Source organism: Gadus chalcogrammus, chromosome 14 (assembly GCF_026213295.1).
Source record: "Gadus chalcogrammus isolate NIFS_2021 chromosome 14, NIFS_Gcha_1.0, whole genome shotgun sequence".
In the NCBI taxonomy this organism is placed as follows: Eukaryota; Metazoa; Chordata; class Actinopteri; order Gadiformes; family Gadidae; genus Gadus; species Gadus chalcogrammus.
The window spans coordinates 22,500,078-22,521,505 of record NC_079425.1 but is presented as its reverse complement, the minus strand read 5'-3'; the positions used below and the strand labels follow the sequence as shown (position 1 = coordinate 22,521,505).

The 21,428-nt window shown below is 47.5% G+C and overlaps 1 protein-coding gene across 1 annotated transcript in view; it reads right to left on the bottom strand.

Annotated features, from left to right (window-relative positions):
* Positions 1 to 21,428, bottom strand: part of LOC130403934 (protein unc-13 homolog C) — a 109,308-nt gene that overhangs the window by 69,333 nt on the left and 18,547 nt on the right. Inside the window, exons 5-11 of the mRNA XM_056608482.1 lie at positions 20,501 to 20,579; positions 17,134 to 17,139; positions 16,775 to 16,846; positions 10,754 to 10,973; positions 8,542 to 8,769; positions 4,301 to 4,442; positions 2,140 to 2,309 (exon numbers count right to left, since the gene is read on the bottom strand). Coding sequence (XP_056464457.1) covers positions 2,140 to 2,309; positions 4,301 to 4,442; positions 8,542 to 8,769; positions 10,754 to 10,973; positions 16,775 to 16,846; positions 17,134 to 17,139; positions 20,501 to 20,579 — 917 coding nt within the window. The remainder of the gene's footprint in view (positions 1 to 2,139; positions 2,310 to 4,300; positions 4,443 to 8,541; positions 8,770 to 10,753; positions 10,974 to 16,774; positions 16,847 to 17,133; positions 17,140 to 20,500; positions 20,580 to 21,428) is intronic.

The following is a 21,428-nucleotide window of genomic DNA, read 5'->3' as shown; positions in this document are numbered from 1 at the left end:
GGATGAATCTTGGTGTAGAGGAACCTGTAATAATAAATCAAATCAAGTGAAAGCCCAAAAGTGTACGTTTGTGGACCAAATACCACTGAAGAATGATCTGGAATTGATGTACCAATTAAAGGGATATTGAATAGCCAGACAAATACAATTTTCCTCCTAATTTAGTATCTGGGTAATATATCATATTCATTTAGATAGTAGATCTGTCAGTTGTGTGTCTGTTTTTCCCCATAAGCCATAATGTTCCTGGTATATGAATGCAATGAAATGTAATTACAATAAGGAACAGTCTGTTCAGCGTAACATGAGGAGGTTAAAGTCATCATCATCTTCATGTGTCGTGCAAGCTCTTTGACGGCCCTGTCGAACACATTGACACGAGCTTCAACGTGAAGAATAGCTCATTGCCCTTCTGATGAGCACACCCACATGAGGACATGCACACACACAAACACACATACACAGAGAAAGACCCCCCAACACACACACACACACACACACACACACACACACACACACACACACACACACACACACACACACACACACACACACACACACACACACACACACACACACACACACACACACACACACACACACTCACACTCACACACACACTCACACACAAGCAAACACACAGACATTGACACACACACATGCACACACACACACACCCACACACATACACAAAAGTTCATGTCTGACAGCTTCTGACCCCTTCTGAAGTACAGCTGCTTCCCTCTGTCGCAGACTCAAGCACTCTGGTTCAACATGAGTGCTGTCATCTGAAAACCATCTCTCACATGACCTCACCCAACACACTGATTCACACAAAAAACATGCTTGCACAGTGCACACACACAGACTAACAGGCTCTAGCGCAAGCACACACACACACAAACCCACACCCGGCACACTCACGCTCTCACTTAGCCTCAATCATACTCAAACAAACACAAACAAACACTCACACTCTCTATCACACAAATACACAAACACTCTCTCTCACACACACACACACACGTACACACACACACACACATACAAACACACACATATGCACAATCTTGCCCTCTCCTACACTCTCTCTCTCTCCAAAACACACACACACACACACACACACACACACACACACACACACACACACACACACACACACACACACACACACACACACACACACACACACACACACACACTCACACACACAGACAGAGACACATACACAGACAGTCTCTCTATGCATTCGCCAACCATGGAAATGTGTGAGTGTAGTCGAGTCGGTCGAGGGCTGTGCGGGTAAACGAGGTGACCAGGGCGTGCCACAGCGATGAGCTGTCGTTAAGCACAATGGTGCACAAGCCTGGGCTGAGTGGAGCTGAAGAGGCTTATAGATGAGAGCAGCTGGGGGAGGAAGGAAGAGGGGGAGGGAGGGATGGATGGAGGGAGGGAGGGAGGGAGGGAGGGAGGGAGGAATGAAGGGATAGAGTGAGGGACGGAGTGATGGAGGGAGGGAGGGAGTGAAGGAGGAAGGGAGGGAAGGAGGAAGGGAGGACATGTGCAGACACCAGCACAATCCTCTGATCAAACATTCATCAGGAACATTTAACAGGGGTTGAAGAGGAGCAGAGAGCAAGAAGTCACTAGGACTGCAGATTGCTTCCGTTTAGCCCCTGAGGAAAACAAACGGTGACAGAGTGTGGTGCAGCCGTATTACTCAGCAAGGAAGTGGGATCTTCCATTGGGCTCTGCTGCAGCCCTGGCCCACTGTACGCCGCAGCGTAGGGGCCAGACAGAGAAGACAGCAGCCCGCTGTGTTGCTCGACATCCGGTTGCTTTAAGCAAACACTGATCCCATTAGCTTTGATCGTGGTCATCACCATGTCCCTGTCTAACGATGACATCGTGATGACCGTAGCAGCGGCTGTAACTGCATTAGGTTAAGTCCTTTTGGAAATGTAGAGACGAACCAAATCTAATCAAAGAATATTCCATTCAATCTTAAATCATACATCTGCTTTGCTTGGCATTAAGGTTTGGTAACAACATACAATGCCGATTTAATTGAATAAAGGTTTGATTCAATGAACTCAAACCGTTCCCCCGCAGACTGTGTCCCGGGGCAGCGGGACGTACCCAGGTTGTACCACACGTCCATCTCCCCGCTGAGCGTGCGGACCTCGATGATGGTCTGGCCCAGGAAGTCGTCCGACTCCCTCTTGAAGTGCTGCTTGACGCGGGACTTGATGTCGTCGTCCTCGTCCCACACTCGCACCTTGATGCGGTCGGTGGCGTTGTGGCACTCGCTGAGAGAGGAGACAGGAGACGTTAGCGCACGGGGGGGGGGGGGGCGGGGGAGGGAGCAAGCGCCGGCACCTTGTTAGGTTCAGCAGAGCGGAACCTGAAGTCAAATATGAAAAATTCAAGCATGAAAGCCACTTGCGTCTCTCGGCATTCCTGAACCTTTTTTTCTATAATGTTCGAGGGTCAGCACCAGAAGTCACCTCGCTTGGATATAACTAGAGAACCGCTGTGTGTGTGCGCGTGTGTGTGTGTGTGTGTGTTGGTGTGTCAGTATCCGTGAGTATATGTGTGTCTGTGAATATATATGTGTGTGTGTGTCTGTGTGTATCAGTTAGTGTGTGTCAGTGTGTGTGTGTGTGTGTGTGTGTGTGTGTGTGTGTGTGTGTGTGTGTGTGTGTGTGTGTGTGTGTGTGTGTGTGTGTGTGTGTGTGTGTATCAGTATCTGTGTCAGTATCCGTGAGTATATGTGTGTCTGTGAATATATATGTGTGTCTATGTGTCTATGTGTGTATCAGTATCTGTGTGTATATATGTTTGTGTGTGCGTGCGTATGTGTCTATTAGTGCGTGCACGTGTGGTCGTGTAGCACTTGTTGTTACACAATCTCTCACTGTCTATCTCACACTCTTTTTCCCTGCGGGCAAATTACACCAACCATAATGTGCAAACAGCTTGGGGGCCACTGCAATAGAAAGGCCATTTTGTCCATCCATCAGCCCACTGTTACCTATAGAGTATCTTAAAGACCAGATGCCTCCACTACAAATCTTTTTCCCAGCATGCAGCTCTGTCGCCCTTCCGTCACTGGCTGCCTCAGTGTTCCCAGCCCCGGCAGAGGGATGGTAATGACATGACCAGATACGACCGATCTCTCGATGGGGTCAGGAGTCAACTCCACATTTATAACCAGCAGATTACGTTCCAGTCTCATAACCTCCAGGCAAACAGCGTCCTGGCTATTATTTAAAATAATCCTTTCTTTAAGTACCGCCCGCTTCGGCACAGAGCTGGAATGTGCTCGCTGTAATGTATCGCTCTATTAATCTAAAGCCCCCCCCCCCCCCCCCACCCTCAGTGAGGGAACACAGTTTAATGTAGACATCACTGGGATAGGCGTACAGGTGGGTGCCTAGCTGGAGACAGGAGAGCACACACTCACATGAAACAACACACCGCACGCACGCACGCAGGCACAAACAAGAAAAACTCTCTTAAGCAAATACATGGCTTACCAGTAATGTTTATTTTTCCATAAACAATATTCACACACTGAATAATTCAGCCTTGTTTGTTTTGAAACACAGATGCATTAAATAATGCATAGAAAAACACACTTACGCACGCACGCACAAACGCACACACAACCGCACACACACACACAAACACAATCAGATAAGCTTTTCAAGCTGCCAGCCAGGCGTCTGTTCCTCCATAAATTGACAAGCTAATACAGGGAATTAGCAGTAGGGACCAAATTATCTGCCGCACCTCCAACACCGGCCACTCTCGCCTCCCTCTGCTGCTTAAGCTCACACGGAAAAACTCTCTATCCGAGTCCTATCACGCCTGGGGCCAGACCGCAGCCACAGATAAAAAAACAAAGATTAAAATGACAAAAGAAAATACACCCAGCCTATAATTATAGAAATGACTTCACTTATGCCCGTCGGAAATGGAAAATAACATATCTAAAATGAAGTGTCGAATTAGTGTGCTTTCTTTATTGGGGGGAGCAGAAACTGCTGAGGAAAGCGTGTGTGTGTGCTACGGTGAGAGGCTGCCATAGATACCCTGACTGTGTGTGTGCAGCGTCCCTCACTCCTCCAGAGCTCCACCGAGAGAGAACCTTCAGGCTTACGGTGAGCGGCGGCTAAACTCAAACCACCAAAGCCCTAAGACCCAATCAGGGCCCCTGGGTGGGATGAGAGGCCTGTCGGCGGGGTTGCCATGGTGACGGCGAAAGGAACAGAGTGCGACGGAGATTGAGACTCACAAGAAGAAGTTTTCATCCCAGACGGGATTTAGGTTCCCGAAGATGGTGCGGGTCCTTCTCTTGGTCTTGCCAACCTGGACGGTGACGTAGGGGTCGCTGGAGCCGGTCTTGTCCTTGGCTTGGAGACCCTGAGCACACATGACTGGAGAAGAACAGGAGAGGAAGCTGAGTCACATGACTGGAGAAGAACAGGAGAGGAAGCTGAGTCACATGACGATTATATATACAGTGAGGCTGGGAAACATCAAAGCCTTCCAAACATTGTTTTCTTATAGAGTAGCTACATGAATTCCCATTGCACACAGAAACAAACGCACAGACACACACCCAAAGACACACACATACACATACAAACACACACACACCTACATATGCAAACACATTAAAAAAACACACACACAAGCACACACACACACACACACACACACACACACACACACACACACACACACACACACACACACACACACACACACACACACACACACACACACACACACACACACATACCAGTACCAGTACCAGTACCAGTACCAGTAGCACCACCAATTAGAGGCATGCATTGCCTCTAATTGCTGGAGCCTGTAAGAAGTTGAATGCGGCTCAGCGCATTGAAGTGGTTTCCCATAATAATTTTGTGAATTGTTCAATGTGATCCAACTGTGAGCCAATAAAACAATAATTAGTATGCCCTGTCCAAAACAATCTCTGCTGGGAAGTTAGGGTCACGGCGTGTCAGACAACACAGAGCTTAAAAATAAACCATTACGTAACAACAGCTTTTATGGGAACCACGGAGCACCCTGATTGGCTGGCTCTGTTGTATTAAATGTAATCCTGTTTATGTGTAGCTGTCTAGTCAGAATTTGCGAGGTCGAGATGTCAGGATAAATCAGTGGTTTGCCTCTTTGGTGCATCTAGTTATGAAAGGAGGAATCAAATAACAAGCATGCACGCACGCACAGGCACGTACACACGCAAACACACACACGCACACACACACACACACACACACACACACACACACACACACACACACACACACCTAGATCCAGGAGAGAGAGACAGGAGTATTTCACTCGCGCCATAAAATAGGAAAAAGGACACTGGGCCATTAAATATGTATAAGTGACCGTCTAAATAATTCAAGGTACGTATATATCCCCCAGCCCACTCTGACAGGAATCGGTGGGCTGGCTCAGGCTCTGACAAATGAGGAGCAGCGGCCTGCCTTCCCCAGGCGAACCCGAAATCAAAAGGCTTCCGTTCAGGAGAGGGGGAGGAAAACAACACCAGGAGATGCAAGCCCAACCCGGGCGGGTGCAGGAAGGTGCGGTTTATCGGTTTTGTTCACGCACGTTTCTGCGGGCCCAGTTCACTTTGCTAACTAAATATTTCATTTGGTCGACTATTGCAATCCCCTCCCCCTCCACGATAAATCGCTACCCCCTCCCTCCCCCCCACCTTTTAGCTGGCCCACGTGTTGGAGCAGCGAGTACGGCTTTAACCCTTTCATGTTTTTGATGTAGATCAAGGGATGACCCACCTCGCCTCAGACAGGGCGTGTGTGTCCCCATATATTTTTCTTGAGGGCACCTATACTCCACTCACACCGTCATTGCCGTCACTTTCACCATAACCTTTATCCACACCCGTATCGACTGTTTGGCCTTTGCAGGCAAATCACAACAGAAAATTGCTGAACTATTGACTTTGTAATCTAATATTCCCATGATATTTATAAGAGGGTCGAGGCGAAGCAGATAGAGGTGACAACATTTTTGACACGGCGAAAGAAAGTCGGTGCTGCTTATTTGCTGACGTTTGCGGTTCAAACCCTGTGAACGCATCTCCAGTCGGTGCCGTCCTTGAGCAAGGCACTGGGAGTAGAGAAACACAAGGCGTATCCGGGTCGTGATTGGCTGCTGTGAGCAGAGATAAACGGCTGAGGGAGAACGAGTTTGCTAAGCCCGTGTTTTCCCGACAGGCCTCCTTGGACCCCCTCAGTAGTAGGGGGAGGGGAACACGTCCCACATGGGGAGGTAATGGAGTACATGATTGGTTGGAGGTTCTCAGAATTAGCTGATTGTGGGGATAGTGGATTTGGGAGAGTGGTTCTCGTGGATCATATGTCGGGGGAATATTTCATGCAAGGTTGTCGCTAATTTCATATTTGCATTCGGCTGACACGCAGCATCGCACGCCAGAGAGATGCAGGATCGAACAAATAATAGATAAATACTGGCTCAATGAACACAGCCTTCGACGGGGAGTTCAATACGCTCGGTAAGATGACGCTAACGATCCGTTAGGTTCTTGTTTCGCTCTTCCCCTTATAGTGTTTGATGTTTCTCTCATTCTCTCCTTTCTCTTTTTCTTTCTTCCATCTCTCTAATCACGCTCTTATTGTGAAATATCCGTCCTTCGCTTCCTGACGTCACGTGCTCGGCCCTCCTCCTCCTCCTCCTCCTCCTGCAGCTAAACAGATGTGCAAACCGAGCGATAAACTCTACACAGAGTGTCCCAGGGCTGCGCCTGGTTACCATGGTGATGGATGGGCGCGGGCAGCCAGGGGTTCAGCGGTTTGTGAGCAGGAAGCTGGGTCGGGTTGGGGGGTGCACACGCCGACCGTAAGCAGGAAATACAAGGTTCTTCTGCCCGTTAGGAATATTGGAACATTATTGTAGGATATATTTTACGTGGGCTCAATGTTTATTTTAAGACGTGTTTTTATTTTAAGATGGAGCATGCACTTTTGGTCAATTCTCTCCTTCATTGCTTTTCTATCGTCCTTTTTGGAAGAAATCTGAAAATGGCTAAGTGGTGGTAATTTATGTTTATTTTATGCCTCGCTGGTATCATTTGCTTCATAGTTAGTTTTTTTGCTTCATTAATCTATCACACCCCAAGTCAGTGTCTAGTCAGTGTATCCAATTAGCATCAATGAAGAGTCCTACCAAACCGAAAGTGCATACAGCATACATTCATAGTATGGATGACCGCAAGGGTACAGCTTGTTTAAATATATATATATGAATATATACTGTCTATATTATCTGTATGAATTGACGATTTCTTTGATAAACTATTGACTGGAGTACCTAATGTACAAACAGGGACAAAGGCAGCAAGGAACATGAATGACATTCCTTCAATAGTACCGTATGTTGTTTTTTTTAGAGATAGATTTCTGATTCATAATTAGAGGCACACTTAGTTGCGTGTGAGTGTGTTGGGCAGTGTGGGACAACCAACTCCAGAATCTATTATATCTAATTAAATCTATATAGATGTTTTATGTTCAGGGCTAAGGGCTAATGATCCAGAGTTCTCGGGGTTAATCAGAAATAAATACTCATTAGCATACCACGGTTGGGCATCTAGGACGAATCCTAGACCCTTGTTGAGTTTAGGAGGGAGTTCGGAGTCAGGGGCTTAGGGGTCAGCCTGGAGGGGTCAAAGGTCACTCATTACAGGATCAGGGCTGGGTCTCATAGCCCACTTGCTATATGCTACTTTGCTGGTTTAAAACAGCACATCGGCGCTTCCCAATTTGGCAGAAGACTAATGCTTCAATCAGAATCTAAACTAAGTCGAATTCACTTGTGCTTGGAATATTGACTGAATGAGGGTTTAGGAGAAGATCCACATTGATTATGTTTTGGCTGTGACAAGGTGGATCTCTTGTAATCAGGGATAATTTCAGATGTTAAACACTGTGTACATTAGGATGAAACAACGGTGACAACCTTGAACTCAACACGCTGTCTTCTGACACTGTATCCGTCTGATCATTAAGAATCACGGCAGGGTTATTTTAATGTCATTGTGGTTGATGACCTAACGATGGTGCTTATACGACCAATAGGGATTGATGATTCATGTGAAAGAACAGCGACATCAACTTTGAAGATGATGTCACTGATGTTGACCCCTGATGGTGTTGGCCCCTCTAATGATGTAAACAGTGAAAGCAGGTTCTCCACACATGGACCTCAGGTTGTGATGTCATAGATCCTGACCTGTGCTGGTGATTATGGCCGAAATAGTTTGGGGTGGACTCTTTAATGACAGCGATAGTGAAAAACTGATTCCCCAAACCTTGACCGCAGGTTGTGATGTCACAGATCCCGACCTGTGCTGGTGAGTATAGTGAAACCAGTTCGGTATGAACCCTTTAATGACAGCGATAGTGAAAGCGGGTTCACCACACATGGGTCTGGGGTTGGGATGTCACGGACCTGTGATGGTGACCTTGGCGGACCACTTGGAGGTACCCTCAAGCACGGCCAGCTTGGCCGTCTTCAGGTGTGCGCCGAACTCCTCCTTGGGCACCTGGAACATGTCCTGGATGACCTCGAACACCTCGGGGCAGTTCTTCTCCCGCACCTTCATGCGCTCCTTCATCGCCATGATGATGTTCTGCGTCTTGTCTTCGGCACCGTGCTTGGAGCTCTTCTCCACCGCCCCTTTAATGCACGCACACACACATATAAGCACACGTACACATAACACACACACACACACACACATAAACACACACACATAAACAGACACACACATACATACACATAAACAGATACACACATGCACATATACACATACATAAATGCACACACACACACACACACACACACACACACAAACAGACACACACACATAAACAGACACACAAAAATAAACAGACACACACATACATACACACAAAAAGAGGCAGACATACGCATATACACACACACACACCCACAAACACGTAAACAGACAAGACACACACAAACACAAACAAATCAAAAGTGAGGGAGATGTTTGAGTCTGCTGCGTAGTATAAAGGTGTTCTATCTCAGCAGCTTTAAGCAGTGAGTGTTCATAGCCCATAGTATTCACGCTAGCCTTAAAGCTACTCTTTGCTGACAATGATTGAGCGCTGGCTGCTGCGCTAAGCTAATACTCTGTATGCACGCCGTAAAATGTGGCGTACGAATACAACAAAGAGGACATGTTTTATAGGCTCCTAAAATAGAGCATATCTCTAGAGATATAATGTGTGGCTGTAATGGTTTGATGGGGGAAGGGAATGTTGAATGGTAACGTGGGTGTGTTTGAATGTATGTTTGCCTATGTGTGTGTGTGTGTGTGTGTGTGTGTGTGTGTGTGTGTGTGTGTGTGTGTGTGTGTGTGTGTGTGTGTGTGTGTGTGTGTGTGTGTGTGTGTGTGTGAGTGGAGGTGTGTGTGTTAGAGAGAATGCATGTGCCTATGTATGCATTCAAGTGTGCGCGTGCCCCGTGCATGTGTGTGGTTGTGTGTGTGAGTTAGGTTTATACTCCTCCGTAAAGTGCTGTACGTAGAGAGAATGCACGTGCCTATGCATGTATGCGCGTGTGCCCGCGTGTGTGTGTCTGTGTGTGTGTGTGTGCATGCCTGCGTGTTTGTGTATTGGTTCTAGGCCTCGTTTCTGCCAGCGACAAAAGAATAAGAGAAGCCATGTAACGTCTGATTCCTGTTTCCAATCAATTCATCAGACCCCATTGAAGATTAAAACAGGGATTCAAAATAAATCACATTCAGAAAACTGCGAACTGCAGAACCGCCCGTGCTACGAGCTAATCCAGTGGCAGAGTGTGTGTGAGACTGTAGGCGCAGCGTGGATCACCGCCGCGCTGTCACATCTGTTGGGCGTAAAACCGCGCCGGGGCCAGATTGAGAGGGATGATTTCAGATTGTCACGGGCATCAGTGATTGAACGAGCAGCGTAACGCAGCGTATCCCTCCGAGCTGTTAGCTACATGTTACGCAACGCCCCGGAATGCCGGAACATTCACCACCGTTCACCATAACACGGCTTGTTGAAGTAAAAAACCACGCTTAACAACGCGCGTACGTCACCAAAACAAAAGGTGGACATGGAGCGACTCACGTAGATAACAGACGTGGAAGTGGAAAGCGGTATTTCTATCCACACCAACGCAGTGATGCAGTGTAAAAAAAAATGACAAAGAGGGTGAGAAGTAGCATCCGCAACACACCTGAATCCGTTTTCCCATCGCTGTCTTTGTGTAGCCGCGGAAAAAAACAGGGGGGGAGCGTCTAAAAACAAACACGTGTGTGGGTGTGGGCGCTCACTTCCTGCCACCCAGTGTTTCTGGATACGAGTGTGGTGCGGTGCGGATGCACATCCCCCTCTCCCCCCCTCCCCCCCTCCCCAGTTCCCCCCTACCCCCTCCCTTCCACACTCGTCAATTGGCTGAAACATGAAATATGTTTCTTTTTCCCGAGGTCGTGATATTTTGGCAAGAACATTGACGCGGCCGGGGCGCGACGGTTCACTGAACACGATCCGACCGGGCTGCAGGCCGGGCGCCGCTTTGTGTTGTGTTGAGGCATCGGGGTGGGAGTGGGAGTGGGGGGTGACGGGGGGGGACGGGGGGGACGGGGGGGCTGTGTCCGGGTCCTTACTTTGCAGGCAGTCTGCGTTGAGCAGATCCTGGCACTTGTCGTGGCATTTGACGCCGCACTCGGAGCAGCGCATGCCCTGGCGCGCGATGCCCCACAGCAGCCCCTCGCACTCATGGCAGTAGGTCGGCGCCGTGGCCGTCCACACCTCAAAGTTGTGCGGCGTGGTGGAGGAGATGGGGTAGATCAGGGCCTGCAGCGTCTTCTTGAAGACGTGTTGTTTCTGGACGGGAGAGAGAGAGGGGGAAGGGGGAACAGCTTCAGTCAGATGGAAGATGGTTGAGAGGAAGTTTGTTAAGGTGGATGGGGGGGGGGTGAGAATTTTTGTGGTGGCTGTCTCGGGAGGTACAGTAAAAGACATTAAAGGTGACATATTATACCACCAGATGTGAGTGTGATTAGCCGGATAGATCAGTCTACCGGCCTACCCGGTGGACTGAAGCAAACGTTGCTCATCTATCCAGCACACATCTAGGTGGACACGCCCACTTGTGATGTCAGAAGATGCAGATTTCCAAAACGGCTTGCAACTGCTAATCACACTCACACCAGGTTGAATAATATGCCCCCTTTAAGTAACAACGTTATTCAGTTATGATCATTCCATGATGCTTGATATTGCTTTACATACGACTAGTGGGCTATCCCACTACACTATCTGAACACCTGAATGAATTATTATACCATGAATGGAAAGTGTAGAAAAGCTTGATCACCTGAATCTCAAAATGCACTTAAAGTCCAAGGTGAACGACAGAAAAACAGACGTTCAAACAATGAAAACAATACACAACGTTGTAAGTTTCTCACAGGGCTTCCAGAGCCGACGACGGGGAGAGAGACAGCTGATGCCGCTGATGCCGCGGAGATAACCTGCTCATCAAAGGCCGGGCCAGCCGTATGAAGGTAAATCTGCTCTACATCACATTAAAGCTCAGATTAACTGCCCCGCTCAGGCCGCTGGCTTTGTTGACCCGCTGAGTGGTTTACTGTCAGATTCCTCTCCCTACCAAATACTCTGGCCTCCAGTAGAGTGCCTTGTCTGGACTGATTGCCCGCTGCGATTGAAGCCTTTTCAAATTGAATGCTTTACTGCGCAGGCCAGCAGTAACCAATGGTTGATGAGGGAATCAATGGCCACCGAAGGAAAGGAAAAAAGGGGAAGGCTTTGTGGGGAGATATAGGTGAGGAGTCGCGGACGAGACCCCGGAGGACAAAGACAGAGAGGTAGAAAGAAAGAGAGAACTACAGCATATTCCGTGTTTGGTAATGTATAAATTACCTACAGCGCCTCAAGGTATGGAATAAATTATAGAGATGCTCTCTTTCTCTCTCAAGTTCCCAGCTCCTAATTATTCATCAACTTTGTGCAATATCTATTTCATCCCTCAATCCCTAAATAACACAGGGCTCATTTGAAGACACACACACACACACACACACACACAAAACACACACACATGCACCCATCTCAAACACACATGCACACAGCCCACAAACACACACACCCAGACACAAACACAATCACACCAACCTTATCCTCACCTACACACCCCCACGCCACCCCACACACACACCCCACCCAGACACAAACACACATGCACACACACACACACACACACACAGCCTATCCTCACCTACACACACACCGTACGCACTCACACCTCCCCCACACACAGGCCCATACACACATTATGAGGACCGATGGCGATCGGGGCACCCTCAGTCTCTAAGGCAATCTAAGAGCAGTAATGGTGTTGGGCCGGGTGTCCCCTGGGCCGTGGGCCCGGAGCCCGGCCCGCGACCCTAGAGGACCTTTAATTAAACATTCAGCTAAACCAGGAGAAAATGAGTTTCCCTTTAATCTACCGACAACGGAAACAGCAGATGTCCGAAACCTACCGGCTGGCATTAAACGTCCCCATCTACTGACACATTGTTCCAGACGACCTGGAGAAACAATGCTCTCCTGGACAGCAGAGTGCTATAAAATGCAATTATAAACATACTTTTTGTTCCTGCTTGTCTTCCCGCTCTCCTCTCTTTTTGTAGTTCTTTGATCTGGCTCCCCGACAACAGCAGAAGGTTAATCCTTACCTTCTGTTAATCGATATGCTTCTCTAAAGCCAAGTGGGGGGGTTCGTTATCCGCTATTGGCTGGGCGAGTTACACATGCTGGTACCCCAGCCCAACAACGGGCTGGGGTACCATCTCATCCGAGTGACCGTTTCTTTACCTTTCGGTCATAGAGGGGCAGGGGGGGGGGGGGGTGGGGGGGGGGGGGACTCCGGGAAGAGTGAGCTGTTGGCCTGAAGGTTGACACTTTAAAACACTGCTGCTTAAAAAATACGGGATACTCAAAGTTCACCGAGCGACTCCTGTTGCCCTCGAGCAAGGCACCGCTTCAACCGAGAAAATGTGTCACATGTGTGTGACACCACACACAACCCGGTTTCTTTCATTCTCCATTTGTTTTCCCTGTATAATGTATCCATTTCTCTCTCTCTCTCTCTCTCTCTCTCTCTCTCTCTCTCTCTCTCTCTCTTCTCTCCCTCTCTCTCTCCCTCCTCTCTCTCTCTCTCTCTCTCTCTCTCTCTCTCTCTCTCTCTCTCTCTCTCTCTCTGTCTCTCCTTCCGGCACTGCTCAAGCAGTGCGTGTCGCCGGGTGTCACAAGTGATGTCCCTGGGGTGACGCTGTGTGGTTGCCAATGCGACGGGGTGCAGGGATTGACGACACTCAGTGGTGCGGCGTTGGCATGACAACCAACACGCGTGCCGCCTCTCTTCCCGCCTCTCTTCCCCCCTCTCGTCTCCTTCTATGAGGGTCCGGAGCCACGGAACCCGGGTCGCTGCAATTAGGACTGGCAAGATGTCAACGCAACTCTTGGTTGCATCGGATCTTGAAACTTTTATATCATATCTGATTCATCTACTTTCCATAGGTGTCATCACTTTGAGTGTTTAAATGCTACTTCTCCTATGGATGTGTCAATATTGAGTATCTCTGAGTCATTCGGACTGTGCCTTAATGGGACGCCCCCCTCCTCCCCCCCCCCTCCCACCGCCTCTTTAAGAGCCTTCTCCAAGCATCCCAAATCATCATAGTGGATGAGCTCAGATCTGGATGAAAGTGTAGTTTCACTTTCTCTAGCTTCGTATTTGTATTTGTTTTCGACCAATCGCGTCGCGAAGTGCGGGCATCAGATAAGCAAATAATTGGCTAACGGCAAAGTCAAACTGACCCGGCCAGCACAAGTCAACAGGTCCCAGTGGGAAGATAAGCTAAAACATCCCGTCCAGACACGGCGTTCTTAGATAAAGTGTCTATAAAGGTTTCAAATCAACACCGTGTAGACTTGCCACTGGAATACTGCATGCATTAAAACCTCCGTCCGAGTTTTAATGAGTTTCCCTTGGGTAGAATATCTCTGTAACAACACAGGAAATAAGGTCCTCCCTTTGTAGTCTTGCTTCTGGTCCCAGGCTCTGTGTTGTTTCTCACCAGAGGTTCTGCTATACTATAGAAGTATAAATGGATCCCAGAAAAGCTGCCTTCTTACTGTGCGCTGACCTCTATATCGTGTCCTTGACTTCCAGTTTTTTTCCTCATAAGAATAAGCCTGTTTTCCGGTTAGCATCGGTTAGCTTCCTGACAGGGCTTGACATGTTTGACACGTCACGCTGCACGTATCCATACCGCAGACTTTCACCTCATCCCAACCCAACATTCCCAACTACAACAAATTCAGATCCAGATTCTGTATCTACTATATAATTGTAGCCCTTGAAAATATACTTGAACCAAAAGACTGACCCCTTTCCACACTGGCTCATTGCTTACGTTACTTAAAGCCTTTAGTTTAAATAAAACCGTGTCTCTCTGGTTCGTACGGCGGGCGGAGGTTTCGGCCGAGTGCAGCACAACATTCAGCGATGGCGGAGTGTGTCCCGAACACAAACAGTGCTTCTTCATGCTCCAAAAAGCATGGCAGGGAAGCGACAAAAGAGCATAAGTAAGGAAACAAGAGGAAGCGAGGAGAAAGTCTTTGCTCGAGTGAACAAGATAGACACTAGAAACTAGGGCTGGGCGATTAATCGAATGTTGATGTTGACTGCGAATTTAGCGTGAATGATCACAAAACTAATATAATCATTATTTTATTTTATGTTCTATAGAATAGCTGTACATTATATCAGATTTTAACAATTTCTTTTTGACCATTTTGTGTATTTTTTTAAGGCGAAATTTCAAAGTTCTCAGTTACAAAGTGTTTTTGGGAGAGACATGCTGAATAAATACATCATGTTTTCAAACTCAAATATAATTGTTTGAATAATCATGATTTCAATATTGACCAAACTAATCGTTTGTTGAAACTTATGACTAACTTGAATCTTATGTGATTCATCTACTTTCCACTTTTACTTTTTAAAAGTAAGTTCTCCTATAGATGTGTCACTATTCTCGTAGCGCAATGCCGCAGTCGAAGGAACCAAAAGAGTCCATAAGAGACACAAGACAGGCATTGAGTCGGCGTATAGATTAAAGACGAGGTGTTCAACAGGAAGAAGGGCGGAGAGAAACTGTTCCAGAGCTCATTCCAGGGAGTAGAAGGCAGACTATGAAACATGGCCACCACACCACAAACCCCAGGGACGATCCAGAGCCCTGGGGATCTTCTCTTCCCGTAACGGCAGCGCTGCACTTCCGCCTCTCTCTCCGTCTCTTTCTCCTTCTCCTCTCCTCCAGTCCTCCCGTCCAACCGGAGCGGCATATGGCCTCATGCACGCCCACCGCTGGACTTAATACAGCAGATAAAGCACTGACATCTGCTCGCCCTACTTACTATGTTCAATCTGCGGCCCTGCTCTCCACGAGAGCTCCCTTTCCGTCTCCAATTAATAATAGTCCAGCGTTGCCTTGGTGGGAGCGCCGAGACATCCTGCCCCCGAAGTCAAAGCCTCCAATCGGCCTTGCCCACCCCACCCCTCATTAGGTAATCCCTGTCCCTTCAGATAGCGAAGGCCCTGATGGAAATCTAGGAACGCGCATCCGCGTTTGTCGGAACAGATGACACAGCATGCTCAGATACGGGCCACAGCACACGTGGATGTGCACACCGTACGATTGTCAGCTTGTTTACGAGTGAGTGAAAGCATGATTCCTGCAGCCGGGGCCCTCCCATAACTCTATATTCCCTTTGGGAGCGAGGGATGGCGATCAATTAAGGAAGAGAGCTTTAGAGGTCAGGGCAGAAAGAATCCCTGGCTATCGACTGAGACGTCTTACATCTTTTGCTAGGCATTCTGCATTCTTTTGGACCAGATGAAGCTAAAGGGGGTCAGATCTTTGTGTATGTCTCCCTGTGTGAATGGTTAAACAGAGAAAGACAAGGAGAGACAGAGAAAGACAAGGAGAGACAGAGACAGAGAGAGAGAGAGAGAGAGAGACAGACAGACAGACAGACAGACAGACAGACAGACAGACAGACAGACAGACAGACAGACAGACAGACAGACAGACAGACAGACAGACAGACAGACAGACAGACAGACAGACAGACAGATATATGTACACAGCTAGATGAATTGTAGGGTCGATGGATGAATAAGTGAGTGCATTCATTAACTAAGTGACTTAATGCAGTCCATTCTGGGGCTGCTCCATTATCTTTGGAATGCTTCTGTTCCCTGGCAAGGCGCTCCCAGGCCATCCGTCAAACACCAGAGCAGGGGCGCCACTGAAACAGCTGAGCCACGGCGGCCCGTCGCGGCGAGACGCAGCCCCTATGACCCCCTTGCACTCGGAGAACAACGAACCATCATCGGCTCATCAAACCCTCAACACCTCCCCCCCGCCTCCGCCCCAGCCTCCGAGAGGGGGGGGGGGGGGGTCTGACACCGTGTTCCCAGGAGGCCACGGCGTAACGCCACCTCAGCCTCACCTCGGATGACCTGTGATGACGCGCGTGCAAGGCCCAACAGTGTGGGTCGCGATGAAGAGGTGTAGAGAGGCGGTACTCACCAGGTCCTCATTGTTCAGCGTGGAGCGGTTCACCAGAGCAAACGAGATGCCTGCCTTTCGAGCAGCGAGGGTCTGGGCGGGAGGCAGAGGGAGAGGGGGGAAGAGGGAGAGGTTGATTAACGCATGTGGAAGGCCCCGACTCGGACTCTGCTGCTTTCATTCATACAGCTCGATAGCAGAGTGTTTGGTCGCTTAAAATAAAAGGGATGGATTGTAGAGATTGCGTGTTTGTGTCTTTGATAGAGCAGGGACATACGGAGAAGCTACATTTTGTTTGAGTGATTGAGAGACAGAGAGAGAGAGAGATAGAGACACAGAGAGATGGAGAGATAAAGAAAAAAGAGGGAGAGAGAACTTACCAAGGCCTGTGATTTCCCCGGGAAACGATGAATGGTGAATGAGAGAAAGAAAAAGTGCGTTAGACAGGGCAAGGACTAAAAGCACAAACAACAGAAAGGGTTCAGCCACATATCCATACTCAGTGCACTAAGTGTCTCAACTGCCATGCAGGACTTCTGTGCTGGGTTCAGCCCTCTAGTATATAGCTAAGTCAAAAGCGGTTGTATATAGCGGTTACATAATTGGTTATCTATTCATGCGGCTGAAAGTTACTAGATTGCTGTCATGCTCTGCATTTTTACATATTTGGTTTATTTTTGGATGAAGCTTTGATCATATTTTCTGCTGTCGGCTCTGCACGTTAGTTTGACACAGATATACAGAAAGACACGGAACACACACTCATGTATGGGTGAAGCCTAGGGAGCCCGTTACGTCTCAAATGGTCACAAATGCACAAGACAAGAGTCGCAAATGTACTTCACGTTTTAAGAATGTTATAACTGCATTCGCAATTATCTTCCAGATGCACACACAAAAATCTCATTTTGAAAGATTGTTGAATCTGCATGCGCAAAATGGTCAATTATAGGGTTCCACTGTGTTCTGTATGGATATATTCATCACTTTTGGTCTTGCGTCTCGTCAATTCTTCAGCCAAATTACATTTAATAACCCCATAATTTGAAATCATCCCCAACCTCACACCACACAAAAGGAATGATTAGCATTTTCAGAACTTTCTTAGAAAAGTTTAAATGTCTTGCAAATGATAAATATAAGCAATATAATTATGGCTTCCTTTAAGTGTGGACCGGTTAGCATGGACAGGTTTTGTTTTGCGTTGTGTTTGCCAAAGAATAACTGTGTACAAACCCACAGCCATATTGTTTATTCCGTAATAGTGATTGTGTCTAGAGAAAATTGAATAATATGTAACAAAAAGCATTCAATGGCATTCGTACAACTATGTGTTTTTTATTTAAATACAGAAATACATTAAATAGATTACTTCAAAGAATATATATTTATTTTTGCGTGACCTTCTGAAATGATTGCGGCCACTTGAACATGTAGTGTTTTGTGAATTTGTGAATTTGTTTTGTTCATTTGTGATTCTTGAGACCGATTTGACCCCATAGAAGCCAGCTACACTGCACGACAGGGACTCACACAGATAAAACCCCCACACACACGCACAGATACATACTCACAAACACACACGTACAAACAAACTCAAACAGAGACATAGTCTTTCAACCAGACAGATAACACACACAAACACAGAAACAGATACACACGCCACACATAACACACAAACACACACACACACACGCACACACACACACACACACACACACACACACAGAAATGGCCACACGTCGTTACTTTGATTGTGTATAGAGAGCCCGGATGAGCAGAGTTAATAGAGTAAATAGAGGCACCAGATAAACCCCTATCGGAGGACATTAGGCGACAGAGGAATGCAGACATGGACAGCTGACAATATTGGATCCGTCTTTACCACCACCCTGGTATCTGTGCAGCTATGGTAAAGAGCCATGGAAGCCATGGTGAATGCCGGAGGAACCGTGACCTCTACATGAACTGTGAGCGTTGATGTAAGTTTAACAACATGCACTGGCGCTGCCGGGGCTGCTTCGGCCAACGGAATTAAATAAGACGCTGCCCCCGATTAAAACCCGGACACATCCGAGTTTGCCGTTAAGAACCTTAAAAAAAAGTCAGATTTGCCGTGTCAATGATTGTGTTTGTTGTTTACTTTTTATTATTTATTTTTTTTTAAGGAAATCCCGATCCTGTCCCAACCAATCAGAGGCTTGCGCTGCCCTGTAGCGATCACACAGCAAAATGGGGGACATTGACAGAGGAGAGGCATGAGAAGGGACCAATCAGATCGCTAATAACTGACTTCATCCGGGTGTAAAAGGCTTGTCGTGGGTTTGCTTTTACATGATTTAAAAGCCTCACACAGTTAAATCAGAAGTCAATGAAGTCCTCAGATATATTTTTGGCTTGAGTTGTCAGCATTTCATGTTGAATCAAACGTTCACACCCTGCGGAGCAAATAAAACAGGGGAAAATGGCCGCGCTTCGGACAGGCTGAAATCTGACAACTCACTGAAAAATATCACCCATAGCCGTTATGGGTCTATGTAGGAATGGCAAAAATATACACGCAAAAGTCCAAAAATAGTGAAAGAAAGACAACGACCCATACTTACCAAAGACATTGTAGGTTATTAATTTCATGAGAGATATGGACAAACACAGCATCAACTCATGTTGTTCACTGTGATATACATTTTCATCAGTATCTACGTTTATCACATCACGTATATCACAGCACCAACCCATGTTGTCCACTGTGATACACATCATTCATCAGCATCTACGTTTACGATATCAAACTTCAACAGTATTTCCCATGAACGCACGTCAGCAATATAAAAAAAAGAGAATGCCCATCAAAACTTTATTCTACGATTTTTATCTGATTCAGATTTTGTTTTTTTGTTCTACCTACTACACGAGCGTGGCGGACAACAAGACAAACAACGCAAACACACTCTACAAAAACACACAGGACAAACAAGTCATTAATATCTGTTTTTTGTCACCACAGCGCTGTGAGTAAGTGTGCCATTGGTGCAGCTGTAGCACTACAGTGTAGGGGTGGAGAGGCCCCCTCAGCAGGGCAAGTTACCAGATTATATGCAATAAAACAAATTGAAGGGCATCAGCGGTGTGGCACCCTAAAAACCCTCTCTGGGCTAATTAATTTAAATCGTGTCAGGGCTGAGGTTAGCGCTGCCATTACAACACAGCGGCATGCTAAGCTAGCTCGGCATGTTCAAATGGTATGACGCCATCGTTTGTGTTGCTAGTTCACACTTTGGATCCAGATATGAGATTGAAACATAGTTGAAACAGATACATTTTGAAGATAAATACATATTTGACACACAAAATTTACTAGAACAATCGTTGTTGTTGTTTTGTTGATTTACAGATGCTCGTACGTATCTTTTATAACATAGCATGTGCACAGTCAACAATGAAGACATTAGTAGAGTGAGTTATGGATTTAACACCAGACGCTTTTACTACGGCAAGCATATAGGTCCGACTCGCATTATGTGATCATAAAAATCATAAGGCTTGTAAAATACTTTACGGTGGTTTCAAAAGTACCAGAGCCAACACTTAAGAAGCCTTATTACGATGACACGCCCAGCGAGACTACTGCTGTGTTGACTGTACAGGTGATGTTTCACTGGTGCTGCTGGTTTGGCGTGTGTTGTGGGGTCACAGCCATAAATCCAACGTAAAGCACACATAACCTTGTCGAGGCAGATAACTCACCAGGTCTCGGACGAGAGGCAGTGTCCTCTTGCGGCGTAAATCCGGCATGCTGTCGATTCCATAAAGAATGCTGCCAACCCTGTATGAGCAGACAGATTTAAGGTGTATTAATATCATAATAATGCTGTGACTGGCGGAGATGTGACCACACCGTAAGAAGAAGAGGGGGAGGGGGGTGATTTATATCAGCCCAACAACACAACATCTCTCATCCCGCCCCCCACCGCCCAACGCCTGGGGTCCACCTCCATGAGCAGGGCCAGGTTTCTATTCCTGGGCTAGGGTCTGTGTCTGCCTCCTGCGAGGGTTTGGCTTCAACATGGTGCTGGTGGTGGTGATGGTGGTGGTGGTGGTGGCGTCTAGCAGCCCATGTAATTAATGTATATATTACCGTGGCAAAGACAAGTGCCTCCCATTAACTGTGAGCCGTGGTGACAGGAAGACATTAATCTGAGTCTATTGCCTCCCTCCCCTCCCCTCGCTCTCTCCCTTCCCGCTCCCCCTCTGCCTCTCTCTGTCCCTGCTGTCTCTTTCACCTGTCACCGACGTGCTCTGGTTCCATAGTCGTGCCGGATCCTCTCTGGCCCCGGGGCTACCGAGCTTCTCCCTCTCCACCTCTTCCTACCTCTCTCTCTCTCTCTCTCTCTCTCTCTCTCTCTCTCTCTCTCTCTCTCTCCCTCTCTCTCTCTCTCTCTCTCTCTCTCTCTCAACGGGAGGCCTTAGGGGATATCACCTGACCTGTCACTCCAGAGGGTTTAATGGCCTCCGTGGGACGTCATGGGGACCCCACACAAAGTGTTTATTTTCTGGGTGTCCCATCACCTTCACCCCCATGACATCAGGGGTGAGACCCTGAGTTAACTAATTGTAGGCACTCCCGCAACCTGTCAAGTTCTCCAGGGCCAGCTGTTTTCCCAGGGGCCTCCAT